At 40.1% G+C, this 23,676-nt stretch overlaps 1 protein-coding gene across 1 annotated transcript in view; it reads right to left on the bottom strand.

Moving 5' to 3' along the window:
- The window catches only part of TRIO (trio Rho guanine nucleotide exchange factor), a 458,240-nt gene that overhangs the window by 58,480 nt on the left and 376,084 nt on the right, over positions 1 to 23,676 (bottom strand). Inside the window, 4 exon segments of the mRNA XM_030551719.1 lie at positions 1,618 to 1,680; positions 1,682 to 1,728; positions 1,731 to 1,886; positions 1,889 to 1,909. Of these exon segments, the coding sequence (XP_030407579.1) occupies positions 1,618 to 1,680; positions 1,682 to 1,728; positions 1,731 to 1,886; positions 1,889 to 1,909 (287 nt within the window).

Genomic DNA, 23,676 nt, shown 5'->3' with positions numbered 1-23,676 from the left:
TCTGCTCAGTTTACCTCTGTAAAATGGGTCCAATATACCTAACTACAGACTTGGCATCTGTAGAGTACTCATGTCCTCAAACTGAAAGGTGCGACATGAGTACAAAATAGTATTACAATATGGGATATTTTAATAAAATCCTACACTTCATCACTGGTTCTCCTTTCAACAGTGAATACAGACCACGTACTTTGTTTTTAATGTTTTCTGGGTAGAAAACAATCCTGTAAGCTACATGAGGAACAAGACCTCAATCCTTGGTCTGCAACAAAAATAGCTTACAGGATATTGCAATTCCTTCACAGTAAGAAGGAATGACTTGTACTAACTTCTCTCCACCTCAGGGCATTGATAGGACACTACCGCTCTTCCCACACTCAGGAATGTAGGGATGGCTACTTCTGAGAAAATTGCCACTATTACCTTGGGAGAAGGGTCTCTTTCTACATTACGGCACCTGAGGATGGAGAACAACACTTTTCCCAAACCCACAGCTCCTACACCATCATGGTGCCACGCCTCTAGTCCATTTCCTTTCAGCTTTTACTTGCATCACCAATGCTCCAAGTTGAAAATGAAATATGCCAGTAGCAAAGGAAAAATAAGACAAAAAGCCACTAAAAATAATAATGTTGGGTCACTTAGTTAGAAATCAGACTCCATTATCTATATTCTGTAGGAAAATCATCAGAACTGCTGGTCAGATTCAGGTCAAAGAAAAGGTGAACTAACATACAATGTGAGTAGAACCCTTGGATGGTCTGTTATGGAACAAGATTCAATGTGAACTGTGCACACATAAGTGAAAGCATAATCAGGCCCAGTTTGTACCTTTATCAACTGGATATGGGTCCTAATCTCACCAGAACTATGAATGGCGGGGAAGAAAAAGGTTTTCAACAGAAAGACATCTGTGACATGAACTCCATGATACAACCTCCTCATTCCCTTTGCTTTAATGAAAGCTTATGAGGGTATTACGTAACTGATTGTAACCACCTTTTGGTTCGAGAAGTCAGCTATTTCCCAGTACACTGCACTAATGAAATGCACATTATTCTAAAGGCAGGAATGCAAGATTTGCTGGCTTTAAAGTGGTTAATAACCCTTCCCTATACATCCTCCTGGACCTTTGGGAAGGGAGAAAAGGGAAGCATGAAAAAGCCTATCATCAGAACATTACTCAGATTTACTCAGCATGCGTCGGAAAGTCAGTTTTCTGATTGGGGGTGTAGTAGGCTGGGAGATGAGGTTAAAAAGTAAATTTCCTCCCATCCTCTTTTCTATTTGTCAACGAGAGCGCTCTCCCCACACAACTCTGCTAATGCTCTTAACACTGAACCGCATAAACCCTTATTCCAGTACAGGGCTCTTCTGGAGCAGAGAATGACAGTCAAGGCACACATGGGACTGATAGCTGCATAAAACTGAAACACATCCACAAGAGACCTGGATGAGATGACTTCGTTTACTTGACCAAATCAAATTTGTACAAAAAGCAACAGAAGCAAAATAAGCTGTGTGCCATCTTGCGGTGCCTCCCAGCATCCAAAAACTGAGCACTGAATCATGTCCCAATATTTATAAACCATAAGAAAGTTGCCTGAACACACTAACCTCTTCAATGGTTTCATCCTGTGGCGTAGCAGCACTGTCATCTGAGTCCTTCTGAGAGCCAGCCATCAGCACTTTTGCGCACCTCTCTACTCTTCTTATGCTTATGGGCCATTTCTTGACATGCCCATCTGCCTTCCCACTGCTAAGACGCCTCACTGGACTAGTAAGCCATTTCCTCAGGGTGTTGCCAGGGCGTTTGGGGCCTGGGGAGCTCTGTGCACCAATCATATGGGGCTGAAGTGATGTTACGGAGGCAGGAGGACTGGCTCGTTACTGGAGACTGAAAGAGAATCTGAGAAAAAAATGTGAACAATATTTTAGAAGGATAATATTGACAACTGAGCAATTTAAAATCAAGGGAAAGAACTTAGTAGATTTTAAAATACTGATGGTAAAATATGAAATGTAAATAAAAGAGAGTCTTCATTTATATTTACATTACAGTAGGAGGCAACTCTAATTGTACCTTTCATGTGTCAGATTTCCTAAGAGAGAAGAGACTAGAAATGCAGCACAACAAAATTTACACTGATAATGTGGCCATTAGCCCAGTGGAACAACTCACTAGATTTATCAAGTCTAGTTTACTGCCCTTCACAATGGCTAACGCCATCTGATGACTAAGAAGGAAGCTTAAAAACCCCACTACAAATCAGGGCCAGAGTTTTCCTCAAATGAGCTGTGATTTTGGATAATCAACTTGAGACATCTTAAAAGGGCCGGTTTCAGGAAGTGAGCACAGGCTCTCTGAATGCAAGATTCCTTCAAAATGTCTTAACTTGAGCACCAAAACCGTTATATCAATTAAGAATGTCCGGCCCTCGACAACCGGTGCAATGATCAGAGAGCACTGCATTATAAATGACCACTCATAGTCATGTCCTTTGTCTTTTGCTGATTACCATTTACACATATACACTGACCAAAAGTTCTAATTTTACGTATTTTGTAATGTGCACAAATTCAGTAAAGTATTTTTACGCTAAAAGGAAGCTGTCTTAAAATGTGTTAATTTTTTTACTCAGCTTCAATACTCATATATACATATGCACAAGCTTCCAATGTGCACAATCACCACAAATGTTCTGTTAGTTTTGTGACAAACTGATTTATTTATTTATTTAGGAGGGTGAAGGGAGGTTGGAGGGGAAGGGAAAGAAGACTTCAGATAAACTCCTGTTAAATATCTTTTGCTTTAATCTGACACTTTTAAAAAGGAAACAGCATGAGTAGTAATATTTAAAAGAAAATATGCCCATGCTCAAACCTCAGGATGAGCAATATTTGCTTCTTTGCTTGAGAATGCCCGAGGTTCTGCAATCAAACAAAAGATAATTCTTCCCCCACCCCCATCTAGTAATTATTATACATAAGATCAACAGCAGTTTCCAGTGAGGTTCATGTCACTTGGACTGGACAGTACCCCTATGGTAAACACCCACTGCATATGCAATGCTAGTACTGCTAGTCTGTACTTTTCCCCTAGCCAAAGTAAGTTTTCATACAATTTTTGTTTTTAAATGTGAAGGCTTCTCTTACAACTATCATTATTAGTGTATTAACAAGACTCCATAAACTGTTGGGTTTTTTCTCTTTTTTTTTTTTTTTGAGTTATCGCTGCAGGTTTATGTTTAAAAGCAGGTTTGTGAAAAGATCTTCTTAAACTGCCTTTAGCTGGATGGCTTTAGTGCTGGGAGTTAAACACTCTCTCTGCATTCCTTCTCCAAGTTGGTATAGATACTCAGATCCTTCCTACCCAGCTTTGGTGCAAGGGGATTCTTTCACCAAAAATGGTGGGGAACAAATAAAGCAATTTAGAACAGCGTTCTCTCTCACTATGGTAGGGACAAGCCTGGGTAAGCTTATCTTTCTTGCAGAGGAGCAGCTCTGCAAAACAGAACACATCAGGCTGCTTAGCTATTGCAGAATACTAAGTGCAAACTATCATTAAGAGCCATATCTGACTGTGGAGGAAGAGTTAAAGGATCCAGGAAGAATGCAAAAACACTGTTTTGGGTTATTTTGAAGTGTGGCTTGAGCAGCCCCAGAGATGCCCATCTCACAGACTAAAGACACTGGGGGAGCATGTGCTGCCTTTCTATTAATCTCTCCTTGGCATAAAGCTTATTTTCTAGCCTCCAGCCCATCTCAATATTTTCCTGTATTTTGCTAATACATCTTTTGGTCAAACAATCTTCTCTGTAGCAACAGACATGTAATCACTGGGATATTTTAACTCTGGGTATGCAATTCACTAGAACAATGTATGTTATTTGTTTGTGCACACACATCTGCAGACCACAAAGTACTCATTTGTAACTCTTACAGATATTCACTTACATTTCCACTTATTAGAGGTTCAATGTAATTGTCTGTATTGGTTCATACTGATCTCACTCTCAATGAAGAAGCCTCAGTGCTGACTCCACAGAGTATGTCTGCCATTTCAAAGGTTGAACACATGAGGTTGCTTCCCAATAACAATTCATTGTCTCACTCTAAAAGGATCCCAGTTGCTGCTGACCAGGGACCAGATTCTGCAGTTCTTATTCAAACAAGCAGACTCCTACTGAAGTTAAAAGGAAATGTATCTATCTGTCTAACGATTACAGAATTAAGGCACAATTATACAAACACTTCCTCAGCTGCTCAACTTTATGCATGTGAGCAGTGTTACCTACCAGCTCTGTGTTCTTGGGGAATCAGGGTACAATACCCAGCCTGTCTGACTCATGAAAGACCTCCTTCCCTGACCCCCTGCTTGAACCAAAACCAATCAGAAGAAAGACTTACAAAAGCAATGAAAAGGCAGTAGGAGACACACCTGAACCTCTCCAGACAAGGACGATAGGATTAAGGAAACTCCCCTAGCCTCATTTGCATCGAAGATGGGACAGGGAGGCATCCCCATTAGCACACAGAGTGGAGAACAGAGACTCCAAGGCAAGAACCACACAGAACTCTGGGACCAGAAAAGCAGGGAAACACTGCATGATGGGGGATCTCTGCACCAGATATTAATGAACCCCCCCTGCACATACCCAGCTCAGTAGTTATCAGATCAATTCCAGTGATAAATCCTTTATTGGTACCCAAAATACTGAAGCTCCCTAATTGCATTGTGAGTTCCATCCCAGAACACGGCCCACAGCCAGGAATGAGCAGTTACTATTGTCTAGCCTGAACAAAACAACTTAGATACTCCAGGGGTGAGCAAACTTTTGGCCCTAGGGTGGGGAAAAATCGCATGCCGGGCTGAGGCAAGGGGTTGAGGTGTGGGACGGGGCTCAGGGCAGGGGCTTGGGGAGTGGGAGGGAGTGTGGGCTGCATCTGGGGTCTCAGGGCAGGGGATTGGGGTGCATGAGTTCAGGGTGAAGGCTCCAGCCTGGCGCTGCTTACCTGGAGCAACTCCAGGATGGCAGCAGCGCACAGCAGGGCTAAGACAGGCTCCCTGCCCGCCCTGGCCCCATGCCTGGCACCACATCCCTGCGGACCTGGGAGGGGGCAGAGGGCTTTTTGTGCTGCCCTCGCCTGCTGGTACCTCCCCCAAAGCTCCTATTGGTAGCAGTTCCCCGTTCCCAGCCAATGGAAGCTGCGGGGGGCATGCCTGCAGGGGAGGGCAGTGTGTGAAGCCCTCTGCCCCGCCCCACTAAGGGCCGCAGGGACGTGGTGCCAGCCGCTTTCAGGAGCAGTGCGGGGTATGTGGCACTACAGGTGTGGCAATCCTGCGGGCCGGATCCGGCCCATAGGCCATAGTTTGCTGACCCATGGTATACTCCCTTGAGCCATTAGTTTACCCATAAACAAATCTAGTGTTCTCCCTTGAACCATTGTTGTTTCCCTACAAACCCCCCTACCCATGCTCAAGTAAGTGTTCTGATGCCTGGATCCAAAATCTGCATCAGTTCCATTGGGACATCATCTTCTCCTGACTGATCGTGCTGGGGGCTCTTCTTGTCTCCAGACCCTCAGCTACCATCACGATCTGGGAACCCCAATCGATTCAAGTTTCACGGAGTGGTGAGAACCCAGCTCTTTCTCTCTCTAGGTATAGCCTTCTGACCCTGACTTGTGAGATCAGTTATTGTTCTCGAAACCTGACTTTTATAAACAAATTTAAGGTAGATTTAATATTATAACTGTTTTGTTTGTTTGGCTCCCCTATATGCTTATTATCTGGCAATAAATAACCTTCATGGTTAAGCTAGTTGTTTCTCTCTCTCTCTCCCCGCCCAATAGGTGTTTTTTGGCTTCCTCATTCACTTTGCAGCAACACTCCTCGTGCCTAAGCTAAAGATCCCTGCAGCGCTTAGAAATCCTGTGGGGTCTGCTCATCAAGCGGGACACTACCAGAACAATTGTAACATGAAAGTGGGGATAGAGACATGCTGAACCTGAGACATATGAGGGCGGCAGACTGAAAGTGCTGCTCGATCCACCCTGCTCAGGCATATTCTATTCCGGTGTGGTGCCCAGAGCATATGAGAGTGACAACTTGGAGGTGCTGTTTGACCTTGCTGCTGAGTCCAAAGGCATATGAGGGTGACAGCTTGGAAATGCTCTTCGACCTAGCCTACTGAATCCAGGGATATATAAGGGATTATCTTGGCAGTGCTGATTAACCCGGTCCTCTCAAACACACTCTGCTAATGTGTATGTTCATCTGATTCTGGGGCTGGAAGAACCCAGCCCTGGGGAACCTAGGTCCTGCAGGATAGCTCCATTGGGAGGGAACTTGCAGCAGGGAGAAGTAGAGCTCCATATGAGAACACAAGTAGTACATTGACAGAATTACAGAACACCCTGCCCCCCCCCCCAGAAGAGTAGCCTTAATAAATGAGCATACCTCAAAATACTAGGAAAATTTGGTAACAACATTCCCATTGCAGGATCAGGACCTTATGCTCCAGAGCCCAGGTACAAATGTAGAACCATAATTCTAATCCCCTTCATGTTAAGTAAGATAACAGGCTCTGCAATGCATGATTAACAGAAACTCTGATGAAACTGGTTACTTATATTGATAACTGTCACTGATTAGCAAAAACAACATAAAATTCATCATTTTACATCCATTTGTTAAAGATTAGGAGTAAAATAATCAAAAAGCTCCCTAAGGGCCACCGACTTCCACTTTTGAAAAATGGCACTCACATGCTTTCAAAAATTCTACCCTGGTTTAGCTACATATACTCAGGTAATTAGAGCAACATTTTCTCTACCATTTGCAGTTCTTCATGGGAACCTTAAACTAAAAGTGGTTTTATTTTTTCTTTATTATGACTGCTGACCAATTTGTTTTACTAAGGTTGCTCAAGAATCCTTTATCAGTAATACAGGCTCTAAGAAGAGATATATGCATTCAAAATGAATGCAAGAACATTGACTTTGTAACTAGAGACAGACTGATTAAGTGTTGGGTCTTTTAGCCCCTACTGTGTCCCAGGAACAGAAAACTTTCTAGTAAGTGCCTGTCCAGTGTCCCATAGCCTCCCCTTTAGAGAAACATTTGGCCTTCTTGTTTATGTTCTAAGAATTTGACGCTAATTTCTAGCAAGGCACGGGTACAATACAAGTTAATGAAACATAATTTATAGACACCACTCGAGCTTAGTAAACCTTCTGTTTTTTTTTTCTTTCCTGAATTACTAATGGCTGCACCTTTTTGTTAGACTATTCATAAACATAAGAGAAAGTCAATTAAATTCCACCTCTCCCCTAACCTGAAGTAAAAGCACATATGTTTCTCTGTTGATGAGGTCAGAGAGTTCACAAAAAGTCCATGAATTAACTTTTTTTTTTTTTAAACAGAGCTAAAGTAAAAGGGCAAGCAGCATGGATTCGGACCCTCTCAAACTAAAATATAAGATGACCTCCAGTGCGCGCACACATTCCTGAAGTTAAGGGGAAACTGGAATACTCCTATTCCCAGCTTTACCAACCCTAGAAACTTGGACATCTGTGATTAATAATTGATTTTTTTTTTTAATAATGAACCATGTCCAGCTAGTTGATGACTTGAAGTTTTCTGCTCCAGATTAACTATTTCCATATTGCATTGTAATGGTCTTAGTATTTTAAGGTCAGAGTACTACAGGGAACATACTTTCCTACTTCTTTAGAAAGCAAACTGAGTCCAATTGTTTCATCGTCTGCACCATCTAAACATTCTTTAATCAAAATAACACTGCCACACTGCTACTAATGAACCTAGGGAGCAGTCTGACTAGAAAGAAAGTGTCTAGACCAGGGGTGGGCAAATTATGGCCCATGGGCCACATCCGCCCCTTCAGACGTTTTAATTCAGCTGTCGAACTCCCGCTGGAGAGTGAGGTCTGGGGCTTGCCCAGCTCCACATGTGCCATGGCTCTGCACGGCTAGTGGAAGCAGAGGCATGTCCCCACTCCGGCTCTATGTTACTCCTGCCCCAAGTGCCACCCTCGCAGCTTCCATTGGCCAGGAACTGTGGCCAATGGGAGCTGCAGGGGCAGCATGTGTGGACAGGGTACCATGCAGAACTGCCTGGCCATGCCTCCATGTAGGAGACAGAGGGGGGACATGCTGCTGCTTCTGGGAGCTGCTTGAGGTAAGCGCTGCCTGGAGCCTGCACCCCGATCCCCCTTCCACACCCCAACCCCCATTCCTGATCCCCCTCTCACCCTCTGAACTTCCCTGGTCCCAGCCCAGAGCCCCCTCCTGCACCCTCAACCCCTCATCCCCAGCCCCACCCCAGAGTCCACACCCCCAGCTGGAGCCCCCACCCTCTCCACACACCCCAGCCCGCTGCCCAAGCCCAGAGCCCCTCCTGCACCCTGAACTCCTCATTTCTTGCCCCACCCCAGAGCTCGCATCCCCAGCTGGAGCCCTCTCCCCCTCCTGCACCCCAACCCCCAATTTCTTGAGCATTCATGGCCCACCATACCTAGATGCAGCCCTCGGGCCAAAAAGTTTACCCTGGTCTAGAATGTCAAACTTTCTTGTTAGTTCTAATTAATGTATTAAATGTAGTTTTGGCAATTTCAAAAACACTATTAAACAACTGACCAACATGCACAAACCAGTGCCAGGTCAATGAGATACTGGAGAAGGAAGAGTTTGCTCTTCTTTTCAAAAATAAAAATTCATGACAAAAGGTCCATAACAACCAAAACTAAACTCAGCGGCACAGTACCAGTTCACTGGGCAAGAGATATTGGGGAGGCATGAGAAAGGAATACGGAAATGTATTTTATTCACAGACATGCATGCACAGGGCAGCTCTAACCTCTGACCTACATTTGGTAAGAAAGGCGCCACGTGTACAACCATTCAAAACTTTCCTAAATGGCATGAATTTGTTTCTTTCCTGCTGTGTTTTACCAGACTACTTTTGTAAGCCAATATTCTTATATACATCAAAGAACATTAAAAATGTTTCATATTTAACAAGAATCTATAAAAAAGCAACTGACACTTGAAGGACCACACAATTGCCATTTTTATTATGCTTGCAAATGTGGAACTTCCCCTTCACTCTTTGAGGGACAATTTCCTTAACATGAAAACACTTGAGCAGTTTCCACTGAACCATGCTTTAAGCCAGCCTACAACATATTGGAAACTATTATAACAAATACATTGAGTATTCATCTCTAGTAAACCAGCTGTTCCTTTCAAATTGTGTATTATACTGAAATATGCTCCATGACATTTCTATATATTATAGCTGCCTTATGTTGTCAGCCAAAATATTTTCTAATAGGAAACCTACAGTTCAATGCATCACTTTTAGAGCTGTCATATATATACTTTTACCTTTTTTCTTAAGAGGTAGTAGCTATTACACTCACTGTAGGTATTGTAACCAGTCATGGCAAACTATCCTGTAGAACTGGAAAACATTTTCACTTCTGATCTTTGGATAAAATGTACATCCATTTTCTAAAACAGTATAAGCAAATGAAAGGTGGTGGATTGAGAACCTCAAAAAAAAATCTTGCTACCACAGAAAAGATATTGCACTGGCTATGGCAGTTAAAGCCCATCCTCCAGCGCCAACCTAACTCTTCTCTGAAAATAATACCTCCAGGGGTAACCTTGAGAGCCTAGTTCAGCCCTCAAAAGCCATTCTACCTCTAATTTCTCCGCTAAAACTGACGAGATGTCAGTTAATACTAAATGTGGCTTTTGTAATGTGGACACCTGTCCACTAGGAAATGAACTGAGACAATGTCTTCGAATAGTTACAGTCACCAAATGTAATCACCTGGATCACATCAGTATTGATTATAGTTGGAATTCTGACCTTGAAGCTACTGTACAGTTCTTGTTAACAGAGAGGAGATATCTGGCAGGTCTTCAAACAAAATGATTAGGATTTTTAACATCAACTATTTAACAAAGGCAGAGAAAGAAAAAAAAGGCTGTATACGTTCTTTTTTTTCACCTCTTCAGAGGTCCCATATAAAATCCTTTCAGATGATGCCCAATTATTCACTAATGAATACACAATCTCAATCACTAAAATATGCACAAAATGTCACAAATGTCTAAATTAGTCCAAACTTTGGAGTCTACTTTTACTAGGCACTTTAGAAAATAAAACTGGTATCTTTCTCCATGCTTCTCATGAGCCCCCAATAATAATTTGGAAGGTGGGACCGAGTTTGCAAAAAGATTTCATAAAAGCAAATGGTGCCCCAAAATGCTCTATGCCTGAATAAAATAAATGAGTGGCACAGGTCTAAAAGATTTAATGCACTACACTGTGTCCTTTCATGATCTCTCAGGTTATTTGTTCTTCAGGTCCCCCCGATCCCGCCTTCTCTTTTCAATAGAGCAATGGGTATTAAGATCTTGCAATTAATTATTTTAAAATTATACCCTTATCTAATCTTGAAAGCTGCCTCTGTGTTTGCAACATGTCAGTGTCACCAACCAAGATTCAAACCCCAACACATTTTAGATGCAAAGTTGCCCTCCTTCCTTTCATGCCTGCTGGACAGTTTTACATGCTAAGAGATTTTTTTTATTTTTTTTTAAAAGCATGTTGTCATCCCAGGCCACTTTCCCAGATGAACAGAAAGGATTCTGTTTCTGTTCCCTGGAATTTAGACCACACCGCTATAGAAATCCAAAACCAAAATCCTGCATGCAACTGAGTGCTAGGCAGTTTTATAGGAAGCGAGAGCGAGCTGGTAGGGCATTTTATTCAACTTTTGGCACTTAGTGGTCAAATTCTCTCCTATTTAAAGGCTGTTTTTTTGGTAAACAGGAAACAAATACATTTTATAAAACATTAAGGGGAAAATCAAACCAAACCACGACATGCTTTTAATAATAAAAGTAGGGATTCTCATCTTTTTCCTTTTGTGTAGCCCCATATTTTAATTAGTATCTTTGTCTTGCATTTGAAATCTTCTAGACTACCTAGCACCTACCATTCAAAAACACCTGGATCACTGCCCCTCACATAATGTTCCTCTGCTGACTATCAATTTTCTATTCAAGGCTTTGCTGACTTAATTAAATTCAGTGGCTTGAATCAAGGTGTAGCAAACAACATGTGACCTGTCAACTCTCTATGGACCAAGAGAAAGTGCTCCAACCACCAGAGTTTGGACATCTCCGCCTAAAAGGAATGTTCAACTGTGTTTATACTATGAAAATAGACTAAAAAACAGTGGGTGTTCGCATGTGCAAATAAAATTCACCAGTCCCGCAAACAAAATTTTACATCCTATAGTTAAAGCTGGGTTCTTCCCTTTTAATGCATCATGTCTAGTAATTAAAGTTCCACTGGCCAACTTAGATCTTGAGTTAGATACATTCCACTCTATTCCACACTGCATTCAGACACCTTATATGTGTTCTATAGTCACTAAGATATTTTATTTGTGCAAATCATCTGTACATAATGGGATTCCACAGGTATAATTGGTGGAATTTAGTATACAGCTTTGTTAGCAATGCACAAACAATAACAGAAACCAGTTCATGAGGAAACAAAGAAACACTAGAGTAAACAGTTATTTGCCTATATACACAGAGGGAGCAGATGGGAGTTTAAAAGGTGCCATTTTTGCATAATATTCAAAGCAGAATGACCTTTTAAATGACAGAGTTTTTTTGTTTTTGTTTTTTTAAAACAAAGAGCAAACTCCTCTCCCTCCTCCAAATACTATCTTGTTTTGGGACACTCTATAGCCTCAAAGTTTACACAAACAAGAGGTTTCACATTAAAACTTCTACATACTTTTTGATGCAATAAAGCTATCCAAATGCAATTTCTAATCCTGAAATTTCAAGAATATCAAGATCTGTACTTTAAAAATAAGACAAAATTAAAATGTTCTCAACTCCTATTGAAAAGTACATTTTTGCAGGTTTTCTTCATGAAATTGGACCACTTTCATAAAATCTAAACAAAACATATTTCAAGATGTTTGAATCTCAGTGTGAACAGTTCCCAGACATTTTTCCAAGAGACACTGATGGGTTCATAGATTCCAAGACCAGAAGGGACCAGTGTGAATACCTAGTTTGATCTCCTGTATAAAACAGGACAGAGAGCTTCCCCAAAATAATTCCTAGAACATACATTTTGGAAAAACATCCAATCTTGATTTAAAAATAGTCAAGACACCACCACAACCAGTTGTAAATTGTTTCCAGTGATTAATTACCCTCACTGCCAAAAATGCATACCTTTATTTCCAGTCTGAATTTATCTACCTTCAACTTCTAACCATTGGAACGTGTTCTACCTTTCTCTGCTAGACTGAAGAGCCCATTATCAAATATTTGTCCTGCGTGTAGATCCTGACAAATTGTAATCAAGTTACCCCTTAACCCTCTCTTTGTTAACTTAAAATTGAGCTCTTTGAATCTATCACTTCTCATCCTTTAATCATTCATGTGGCTCTGCTCTGAACCCTCTCCACTTTATCAACATCCTTCTTGAATTTGTGGGCATCAGAACCAGCAGCAGGTGCACTAGTGCCAAATACAGAGGTAAAAACTTCTCCACTCCTACCTGAGATTCCCTGTTCATGCATCTAAGGATCATATTTGCTCTTTTGGTCACAGTGTCACTTTGGGAACTCATGTTCAACTGATTATCCACTATGATATCCAAATCTTTTTCAGTGTCACTAATTCCAAAGGTAGAGTCCCCCATCCTATAATTATGGCCTACACTTTTGTTCCTAGGTACATACACTTATATTTAGCTGTATTAAAACACATTGTTTGCTTGTCCCGCTTATCAAGCGATCCGGATGATTCTGAATCAGTGAGCCGGTCCTATTCATTATTTACCATTCTCCCCATTTGTGTGTCATCTGAAACTTCAGCAGTGATGATTTTGTTTTCTTCCCGGTTATGGCTAAAAATGATAAATAGGGTAGGACCAAGAACCAATCCATGTGGGACACCATTTGAAACACGCCTGCTTGATGATAATTCCCAGTTTACAGTTACATTTTAAGACCTATCGGTTAGCCAGTTTTTAATCCATGTGTGCCGTATACATTTTATACGGTTCTATTTTTTAATCAAAATGCCATGTGGTACCAATCAAACACCTTACAGAAGTCTAAGTATATTGCATCAACACTACTACCTTTATCAACCAAACTTGTAACCTCATAAAAAAAATGATATCAAGTTAGTTAGAGAGGATGTGTTTTCCATAAATCCATGTTGATTAGCATTACATTACTCTTCTTTTGTTTTCTAATAATCAAATCTCATATCAGCTGCTCCATTACCTTGCCAGGATTGATGTCAAGCTGACAAGCCTATAAGTAACCAGGTCATCCTGTTTACCTTTTTTTAAATATTGGCACAACACTAGCTTTCTTTCAGTCTTCAGGAACTTCACCAGTGCTCTGTGACTTATTGAAAATGTACATTAATGGTCCAGTGAGTTCCTCAGCCAGCTCTCTTAAAACTCTTGGATGCAAGTTATCTGGACCTGCTGATTTAAAAACGTCTAACTTTAGTAGTTTTTGTTGAACATCCTCCAGAGATACTAGTGGAATAGAAAATGTGTTGTAAGGATGTGATGAAACTATACCATCTGTTTGTTTCCCAAATACAGAACAGAAAAAACACTTCAGTCTTTTCTAAATTATTACTGATAATTATACTATTTCCATCTAGTAATGGACCAATACCAGTGACAGGATTCTTTTTGTTATTAATATTTTTTAAAAGCTCCTCCTTGTCCTTATCATTGCTGACCACAGATTTCTCCTTATGTCAGCCTGGCTTTCCTTATCACTCTTCTACAATTCCCAACTCCTGATTGAAATTCATTACTATCAACTTACCCTTTTTTCCATTTGTTTTATATATTGATAGATAGATTTCATTTTTATAGCTGCTTTTACTTCCTCCTCTAAACCAGGTTGTTTTTTTAACCAGTATGGCCTTCTTCCTTGATTTGTGTCTTTTTGGGCATGTAGTATGGTGTTCTCAAATGAGTCTCAATTACCATTTTTCTGATTAAATTCTTCCTCTCAGCTGATTTGGCTCAATTGCTTTCAGCTTTATCAAACTGTCCCTTTTAAAGCACCAAGTATATATATTGCTGGTCTGGACTTAATTCTGCTTGCACATTATAAATGTGATCATAGGGTTGGGAGGCTAAAGTATCTGACCAGGTATACTGAAAGATTTAAAAAACCTGCTTCCTGAGATGTGCCTTTCCTCCCTCAGGACCACTGAATGGTGAACATTTCATACAGTACTCTGGACCATGAAAGTTAACATTTAACGTGTAAGTAATTTAATGTATAAATCATGTGCCACATCTGACAACTGTTTAAAAATAGTCTGAGGTAAAAATTGGTTGCTTCTCATTCATGTGTTTGGAATCTTAAATTTTAAGACAAGAGATCAACTGCATTTTTTAAAACCAACTACAAACTATTGATCTGGTTTATGAAGATTGAAGCTGCCATACGTGGTACTCTGAATCCTAACTTAATATTTTTTTCTTTAAACAAAGAAAGATAAAGAAACTAAATCTTTTTGTGTGTATCAGATATTTAGCGTTCATTTATCCATTAAGCATATGGAGAGAATCTCCATTCATTTCAATGAGAGATGTGTGCAAATTCATGAGAAACAAGACCTTTCAAACAGCACTCGGGTCGATAAACAAATCTAATTTCACAAGCTAAGATCAGTTGGGTCTAATGAATATTTTTGTGCAACTAACGAAACCCCAGAGTGCTGCAGGAAGTAATGCTGATAATTCAAGTATCATGCTGACGTTAAGCAGGGTGTTAAGTTGGCACCTTCTCAACTATGGTTACTGAAGAGCAGGTATATTTGGCCCCCATCTCCTGGATAAGTAGTTTTTTGCAATTTCATCTATATGTATTCCCTCTATCGTTGCAATTGGACAAGATACTCTTCACCGTGACCTAAACTGTTTTGCAGGGATGCTCTATGCTGTTAAACAACTGCTATGTACCAACTGCTATGTACTTTCTTGGTGGGACAGTGCACTTCCTGGAATGCAAATAAGAAATACTATTAATTTAAGGTTTACATATAACAGTTATTCTACTTTTATCATCAAAGCAGCTGTGTGCTGCATTTATGTTCAACCATTATTGGGCATCAAGATTTCTTATCTGCCCTCTCAAAGCTGTTTCTGCTTACAAGTAATTATTTTCTTCTGAAAACAATTGTGCAGCACTACAAAAATAACCACAAGGCAATTTAATAGCTTGTCTTGCTATATGCAGCATGACTGTCCAGAACAAGAAATAACAAGAACATCAACATCAATACAGATAAACATGGAAAGTTACATTCAGCAACAAGTGGCCTAAAAGCAAGCAATGACAGATGAGCAGAGAAAGACAAGGAAAGAAAGAAGAGATTGCACAGACCTCGTAGGAATCACTAAATTCAAACACTAGTAAAAACATTGCAAGCACTATGCATGCCATGCCTACGGAAGTGCGCAGAATCTCAACAAGTCAAAGAAGGCTGATCAGAGGAACCTGTTCAAGGTTGCTTTCAGTACGTAATTTCAGATTCCAAAACATCTGAACTAAACTAGTCATAAGGCTATCTATGTGTCCAGTCACTACTTGTAAGAGTATGACTGAGGGACTCAGTATTCAACAGCAGAAGAAGTGGTATACTGGTAATAATTTCTATCAGGGCATATTTCATGCAATCCAGGAGTTCTATACCAGTGGAAGGAAATAAGCAGCAGCGGCAGAGGAGGGGGAGAAGAGGAAGCGTATGAAACAAGACAGACAGTGAAGCCAAGAAGGCCAGATGCATAAACAAGCATTTGTTGGTGCTGAGTAGAAGGGAATTAAATTCTTGAATTTTTCATTGATGAGATGGAAAACAAATACACGATCTGCCAAATGTGTACTGAACATGTGGTCTGGATTTCAGGAGAGGATTGAATGTCGATCCAATGTAGTCTTTCTCTACTCAGAATGCCTGTAAGAAAGTTATACCTCACGAAGAAAGTTCTCTACTGATATTGCTGGTGGAATCGAGAGAACATGTGACAAAAAGAAATAGTATGTAGATATATATTGAAATCAACAAGAATGAAAGGTTGACAATGCAAGAGGCACCTCCAAAGTCAATATACTCTCTATGGACAAAAATCACTACTTACACAGTTTCTTCCTAATTAGAAATTCAGTGGAGAAGCTTACTGTCCATTCCTGGCATTCTAGCTGCATGATTTAAGATGCAACTCCAAGGCCACACTTACACCATTTTGCACATCAAAAAATAAAAATCTTAACACTGATTATTCTTCAGTGTTACCCCTCAGCACCCAGATACAACAATAAACCAGGCTGTTGAAAATCCCTAGAAATTCATCCTGAATGATTCAGAGTATGAAAGCAAGAACATACCAAGTAATACAGATAGTTTTGTTCCAGTGAGAGAGGACAAAGATTGGTGACATACTGAACAAATACCCAGTGAAGAAGAGGAAACAGATGTCATAAGTAGGGCCAATCCAAATTCATGGCCATGAAAAACACATCATGGACCACGAAATGTGGTGTCCCCTAGTGAAATCTGGTCTTTGGCGTGTTTTTACTTTATACAATACAGATTTCACAGGGGAGACCAGCATTTCTCAAATTCAGGGTCCAGACCCAAAAGGGAGTTTCGGGGGGGGGTGTCACAAGGTTATTTTAGAGGGGTCACGGTATTGCCACCCTTACTTCTGCACTGCCATCAGAGGTGGGCAGCTGGAGAGTGCAGACTGTTGGCTGAGCCCCCAGCTCTGCAGGCAGTGCCCCACCAGCAGCAGCACAGAAGTAAATGTGACAATATCATATCATGCCACCCTTACTTCTGCACTGCTGCCTTCAGAGCTAGGTGGCCAGAGAGTGGCGGCGGCTGACTGAGGGCCCAGCTTTATAGGCAACAACGCAGAAGTAACAGTGGCAATACCATACTGTGCCATCTTTACTTCTGTGCTGCTGCTGGCTCTGCCTTCAGAGCTGGAATCCAGGCCAGCAGCCGCTGCTTTCCAGCTGCCCAGCTCTGAAGGCAGCACCCCTCGCCAGCAGCTGCACAGAAGTAAGGTTAGCAGTACTACAACCTCCCCCTACAATAACTTTGCAACCTCCCCCACAACCTCTTTTTGGGTCAGGATCTCTACAATTACAACACCATGAAATTTCAGATTTAAATAGCTGAAATCATGAAATTTACGATTTTTAAAATCCTTTGACTGTGAAATTGACCAAAATGGACTATGAATTTGTAGGGTCCTAGTTATAAGTCAAATAACATTTTCTCTCTAGTTAGGTCACTAAACTGATATTTGCCAGTGATTTACAAATGACAATTTTAACAATGATGGCTTTAAGCTAATTTACAATTAATAGAACTTATGTAAGTCAGAACACAAGGCATGCTTGTAGCAGCACGCAATAAAAAACTGACAATATTCTGCAAATCAGTGATTTCTCAGCAGAACAAATTACATATATTGCCAAAGGAATAACATAACCCTCCACCACAAAAGAACAAGTCAAAAAGGACAAAAAAACCCACATCTGCTTGAGGCCAACTTTTATTAGGGAAGGAAGGTTGAAAAATTTAAAGACTACTTTGAGTCCTAGGTACAACACACAAGAGTCACTTCTTCATTCACAAAAACAGGGTATATATAAGTATAGGAGAAAAGGAAATGATTACCATCTTATAATTCTCTTGAAAGCAGAATTCATTAGGCTATATCCACTGTCAACTTTATTGCTTCCACTTCTCCTCACATATCGATGTTCAGGAGGTGAAAGCAACTTAAAGGACTTACTGGTACGCAAGGCAGACAGGGTCCTGGGTAAGGTGGGAAAGGGGCTCTGGGCCTCTGGAAGGGGCGGGGCTGGGGCAGACTCCCCCAACTAGCCTTTCAGTGGCTCCGGCAGCGATTTAAAGGGCCTGGGGCTCTGGCTACTGCTGGGAGCCCTGGGCCCTTTTAAATCGTCAGGCTCCAGGGAAACTGCCACTTTGGCCCCCACCCCATTGGTGGCCCTGCTGGTATGGTCGGTTGTGTACCAGCGGCTACTTTCTTATCGGTACGCCATGCCATGCAGTGCCGTACCGTGCCGGCTTATTTTCACCTCTGTCTGGGTTGTCAAATAGTGGTCAGAGTCCATCCTAAACTTGTACTGGATATAGGAGACAGTACAATACAATATGCAATGCAAGTCATTTTCAATTTCAGATGAACCTAAGCATGCATACTAATTCAATGCTATTTTAAAATTATTTTCTTACTGCTCACTTTTATTAAAACCAGAATTATTTAGTAAAACAACTATTGACAGTTTTAAGCAACAGCTGTATAAACACCGTGACCTTGGGACAGGAACACTGTCTTGAACTTGAAACAATGTTCTCATACTCTTTGGTTCCAAGGCTATCACAATAACTTTGGTATTTTTTTCTTTTCAAATACTCCTCTTCTGCTGTAGGTAGTTACAGTTGGAAGGAAGATGAATCCACTAAATAAATGAGCTAAACTGGTCCCTCATAATGACCCCACAATCAAGAAAAAGATTTAATTTTTATTACAGTTCTTGCCAAATCCAACATTATAAAATAAACTTACCAATATTTATAAAAATAACATTCCAGAAAAGCATACCTTTTATATGGCTATACATACAGGAGCATTAACATGTGTACTTTTCCACTCTGCTATGGGTACTGGCCCCAAAACAATCTAGCTCGTTTACTGCAGGTAATGACAAACTAGTCCCCTTTCCCCCATAATAGCTGCATTAGTAATAGCAGGTTTAAACAACAAATTAAAAGTAACTTAGTTTCAATAATTTCTATCTTCACATTGAAGCGTAATCTGAACAATGAGAAACAAATATATATTACTGTCAGTACAGGCAAATTATCCCACCAACTATTTTTAATAGTGCTTTAAGTCAAGTAGCACCTTTCAGTAAATCTGCAAGGCAGATTTATGAAAACAATAGATTCTCAGAATGTAGTTTCTAACTAAAAGGAAGAGACTGCGAGAAAGGGGCAAGTAACCAGAGCAGAATGATTCTGACCAAATCAGAATCAACATGTCCACTGACCTACTGGGGTGGGAAATCACACTACCTTATGTTGCCAATACATAAAAGAACAAAATAACCTGTAATTTATTATTGAAAGAGCAGTCAGTTTATACCTTTGCACAGTTACAACACATAAAACTGAACATCCATTGCAAATTGAAACCAGAACCCTTGATCGCCATATGTATGGTCTTCCAGCAGGGTATATTTACTGCTGGTCCTATTTTGTATGAAAAAGCCCATGTCTCAAAATTAAATGCTATATTTTGCTGCATGACTCATTATCTGCAGTTGTATCTCACGAATAGTTCAAAGCAAAGTCCATGTTCTGAGAAAAAATCCCCTGCATCTTTCTTCACTGAATCATTTCCCGACACCCTCCTCACTGCTATAACTAGCAAGTGACCACAAAGAAATAATGAGAGGGGAGGAGAGGGTAGGGGGAGAGAACCATCTGGAGATATTCCAGACAAAGAAAGCAAGAGGAAAGGGAACAAAGAAAGGGAGGGAAAAAAGAGCAACATCACTTTTCTCAAACCTCGATTAACTGTACAAATCCTTTAATTAGCAGTGTGCACAATAAATTCACATCAACACTGGCTGTGTTATGGCAAGCAGCATGTGAGGGTGAAATGACATTCACTTTTTTAAAGCAACTGAGTTATTCAGGCACCAGAAATGCATTTTTCTTCTTTGTGAGGAAGAAAGGAGGTAGGGAAAGAACACACATCCATTCCTTTTTGGATTCTTAATAAATAATAAAAGATAGTAGATGGTAATATTTTCATTAACCAAGACCCTGGCTCCTCATTGGAACAATGTGTGCTTCCCAAAAGCTGTACTGACCTCTGCCAAAAGGCTCCTGTAAAAGCAACCTATAACACTTAGATGATATAGGCCAGATCTTGTGAGGCACTACGCATCATTTGTAAAGGTCTTAGCATCCCTAACTCCCATTTAAGTCAACTTGCTACAGAGATGATGAGTAGTCTCAGCATTTGGCACAAGGACACAGACACTACAAACAACCGAAATAAATATACTTTAATTCTTAGCAACACATTAAAAGCCATCCTAAGAAAAGGGGTTCTTTTCGCTCAAGCATTATGTATGGCTGTCTTCTTTTCAAGGCCGTGTGCACACACAAATTAAAACAAAAATGTAGACATCAAGTAAAGCTTCCTACAGACAGTAAGGAGGAGCACTCATATTTTCTCTTACTCCGCCACCTTTATTTTACTATTGAACATAGCAATTACCACAAAAAATTGCAAATATTGAAATTATGCTTCGCATCCAGATCACAGGTATTACAAAACCTTCTACTCTTGAGCTCCGGTGTGAGTGAATTTAGTCAGAGCAGATGGATTATGCTGCCCTTCCTAAACTCAGTAACAGGAAAAGGAAACAGGTCAAGCCTGGATGGACAAATTCCATGGATCATTACACCACTTTGTAGTCAAACATTCAACAGTGTTTATGAACCCATTATTCACTCCAAGGCCTAACAACGAGTACCCGGAAAAAAATTTCAGAAAGAAAGGCCATAATTGTGTTCCTCTTGCAAACTGGCAATACAGGTTAAACAGACACACCAGAAGACACTAAACCCAATGAAGAAATCTAGCATACACAGTATTGAATAAAAAGCTAGTGCACTCTGCATGCTTTTCAACTTAATATGCTCAATTTAAACTTAGCCTGCTTGACACTGACACTCAACTATACAATGCTACGAGCTGCAACATTCCTTTTAGACAATAAATTTATTTTGTCTTCGAAATGATGGAGAAGGGGACTAGCTCAGGTTGGCTTTTTTACTGCGGGCAACAGCCTAAAAGGCAGTCTCTATTGTGCAAGTATTACCAGCATTCTTTTTTGTTTTTACAATGAGGAGTCCTTTTGTTTTTATAATTCTTGTGAAGCCTTCTTTTTATCAACTGTCTGTAATATCTTTTTTAAAAGTCAGAACCACACAAATTCTTCTCAGGGTAGCTTCTAAAAATGATGCATTTGTAATATACAGCAATCTTCTTCTCAACAAAAGAACAAACAGCAGGCACTGGGAAAACTATTATTTTCCTTATTATGGAATTGCTGTTGCCAGTCCAGGCTTCAGACTCCAACAAAGTGTACGCTATAAATCCAATTTCACCCTCTCCCCACCCACCCTTTAAAACATAAAGAAACACCAATCTCAAAATTGGTAGGTTAGTCAGTGGCTTAAGAAGAATATTTTAAACTAATTTTAAGTGTCTTGGAAAACTGATTCCTAAACTGACAAGGTAAAATTTACAGGTGTTCACATTCTAACTAAGCTAATTGTAGTTGGTGGGTTTTTATTTTGTTGTTGTTGCCATTACAACTCAGAAGCCAGATGGGTTTGAAATCTGTAGCCCAGGGTGAGTCACCAGCCTCCAAGGACTGGGAACTGAACCTTCTAAAGATTGGGGGGAGGGGGGAGTGGTATAGGTAGAGAAGAATTAAAAGAGTTCCCAGAAAGACCCACACACCTTCAAAGACCCATAGGAGGAGGTGGTACAACTAGGGAGGCACCAATAAGCGTTTTAAGGGTTATAGGGAGTTGGGACTCAGGGACTGCCAAATGACCATGAATTTCGTATCTCTGATGATTTGCATTAACTATAAAGATTCTTATGTTTAATTTACTAATATAAGCTTTCAACCCCTTGCTGAATTGTGTGTGTCTAGGAATAAAAAAAAAAAAAATAAAAAAAAAAAAAATCCAAATAGAGACAAAAGCAAGGAAGGATGCATGGGCCTGCACAGAATTACCCTCAGACATGCAGTTACATAGCACACAGATGCATGCAATTCTGAGAGGATGTATGTTGCAGGCTATTTTAACTGAGCTGGATGAGGGCATGCAATGCACATATAATGTTCAACTGTGTTCTAAAAGGCTACACATATTTCAGAACTGGATCAGATCCAAAATTTACATCAAGCCACCAGGAGCACTGGTTTCTCCCACTATATTCTGTGAACCCAGACCTCAGAGAATCTTCTCTTCTCTTGGATGCACTTTCCCAACTATTACACTCTGTAGTCAAACTATCCTGATTTATGGATATATAAATTATTTTAAGATTGGCTGCATCTATAAAGCGATATGGGTGATCAAACACGAAGTTAAACTAATATATATGGATCAAGTTAAGTGCAACTAGATGACCTGTGCTTTCCACTGTAGATATATGCCATATGAAATGTGAAACATCTCTTCCCAGGCAAACTAAAGCCAATTCATCTCCCTTCTTAACTCACCACACACATCGCTATGGGTGTGATGCACTTTTAGGTTAGTATCTCATGGGCTTTGCACATTTGTTCCCTGGATTTCATTCATAATGCTTTTCTAAATTTCCAAACTGAAATATAGGGTCACATGATCCATTTATGGGTTAGAATAAATGTGTCCTGTAATTTCCTTTGGATAACTGGGAAAAAAATCTAATCATTTTAACATTCAATGGTAGGCGTAAGACTCAAATCAATGCTTGTCCTCTCCCTACAGTCAAATCACAACCAAGTTTGGTTTTCAGCAAGACTCCTCTCTTTTTTAGTGCATTTGTATGTTTATAGAGATGAGCGTGATCTTTATGAGAATTTATTTCCTGATTTGTTTTTAGTGAGAAATTCCTAAAATCTGCAACATTTTCTAAACTACCCAAAGTTATAGGAACAAAATTAGCGTATCTAAATATTTGCTGTAGTTTATGTTCTAATGCTTTTCTTGAAAGATTTATTTTCTCTGATCTACTGCTTAGTAATGCAGTCACTTTCCCCTCATCTTTTACTACAGATTTCAATCTGACACATATTTGGAAAGACCAACCAAAAGATCAGTGTTAAGGAGGAACAGTTCATTAACAATTCCATGAAAGTTCTCTCTCAAACATTTTAAGGAAGTTACAAACTTCGAGTTCTGTTCAAAATTTCTACTGAGAAAACTGCAGCATTTACTACCCCTAATTTCAATGCTCTGTGCAGCTTGAAAGTTTGTCTCTTTCACCAGCAGAATTTGGTATAAAAAGATATTACCTCACCCACTTGTCTTTCTAATATCCTGGGAACAATACAGCTACAACAACAATGCAAACAAACAGAACAATGACAAAAAATCACTGGTAGTTGTAAATTTATGGCAGCTAAAACCTCTCGAAATAACACCTTGCTGTTGCTACTCTCACTAACACCATTACTATTAAGTTACAGTGGATCATCCAAGCAGTTCTGTTCCTGTATTAGGAAAGGTTATAGGAGCTGCTCATGAAAATGCACTACAGAAACAGACATCAATTTACCACCAGGAAAACTATACATGGAAATAACATTACTTTGAAAAGTAACACATCAGAGCACACAGGGTCACCATTTGCAAACAAGACTTTTTATATACAAATAAGGGACTTTTCAATCTTAACTCACAGATGGATGTAAAATGTCTTACTGGTCTAGT

Source organism: Gopherus evgoodei, chromosome 2 (assembly GCF_007399415.2).
Source record: "Gopherus evgoodei ecotype Sinaloan lineage chromosome 2, rGopEvg1_v1.p, whole genome shotgun sequence".
Taxonomy (NCBI): Eukaryota; Metazoa; Chordata; order Testudines; family Testudinidae; genus Gopherus; species Gopherus evgoodei.
This window is presented reverse-complemented; position numbering and strand designations above follow the sequence as displayed.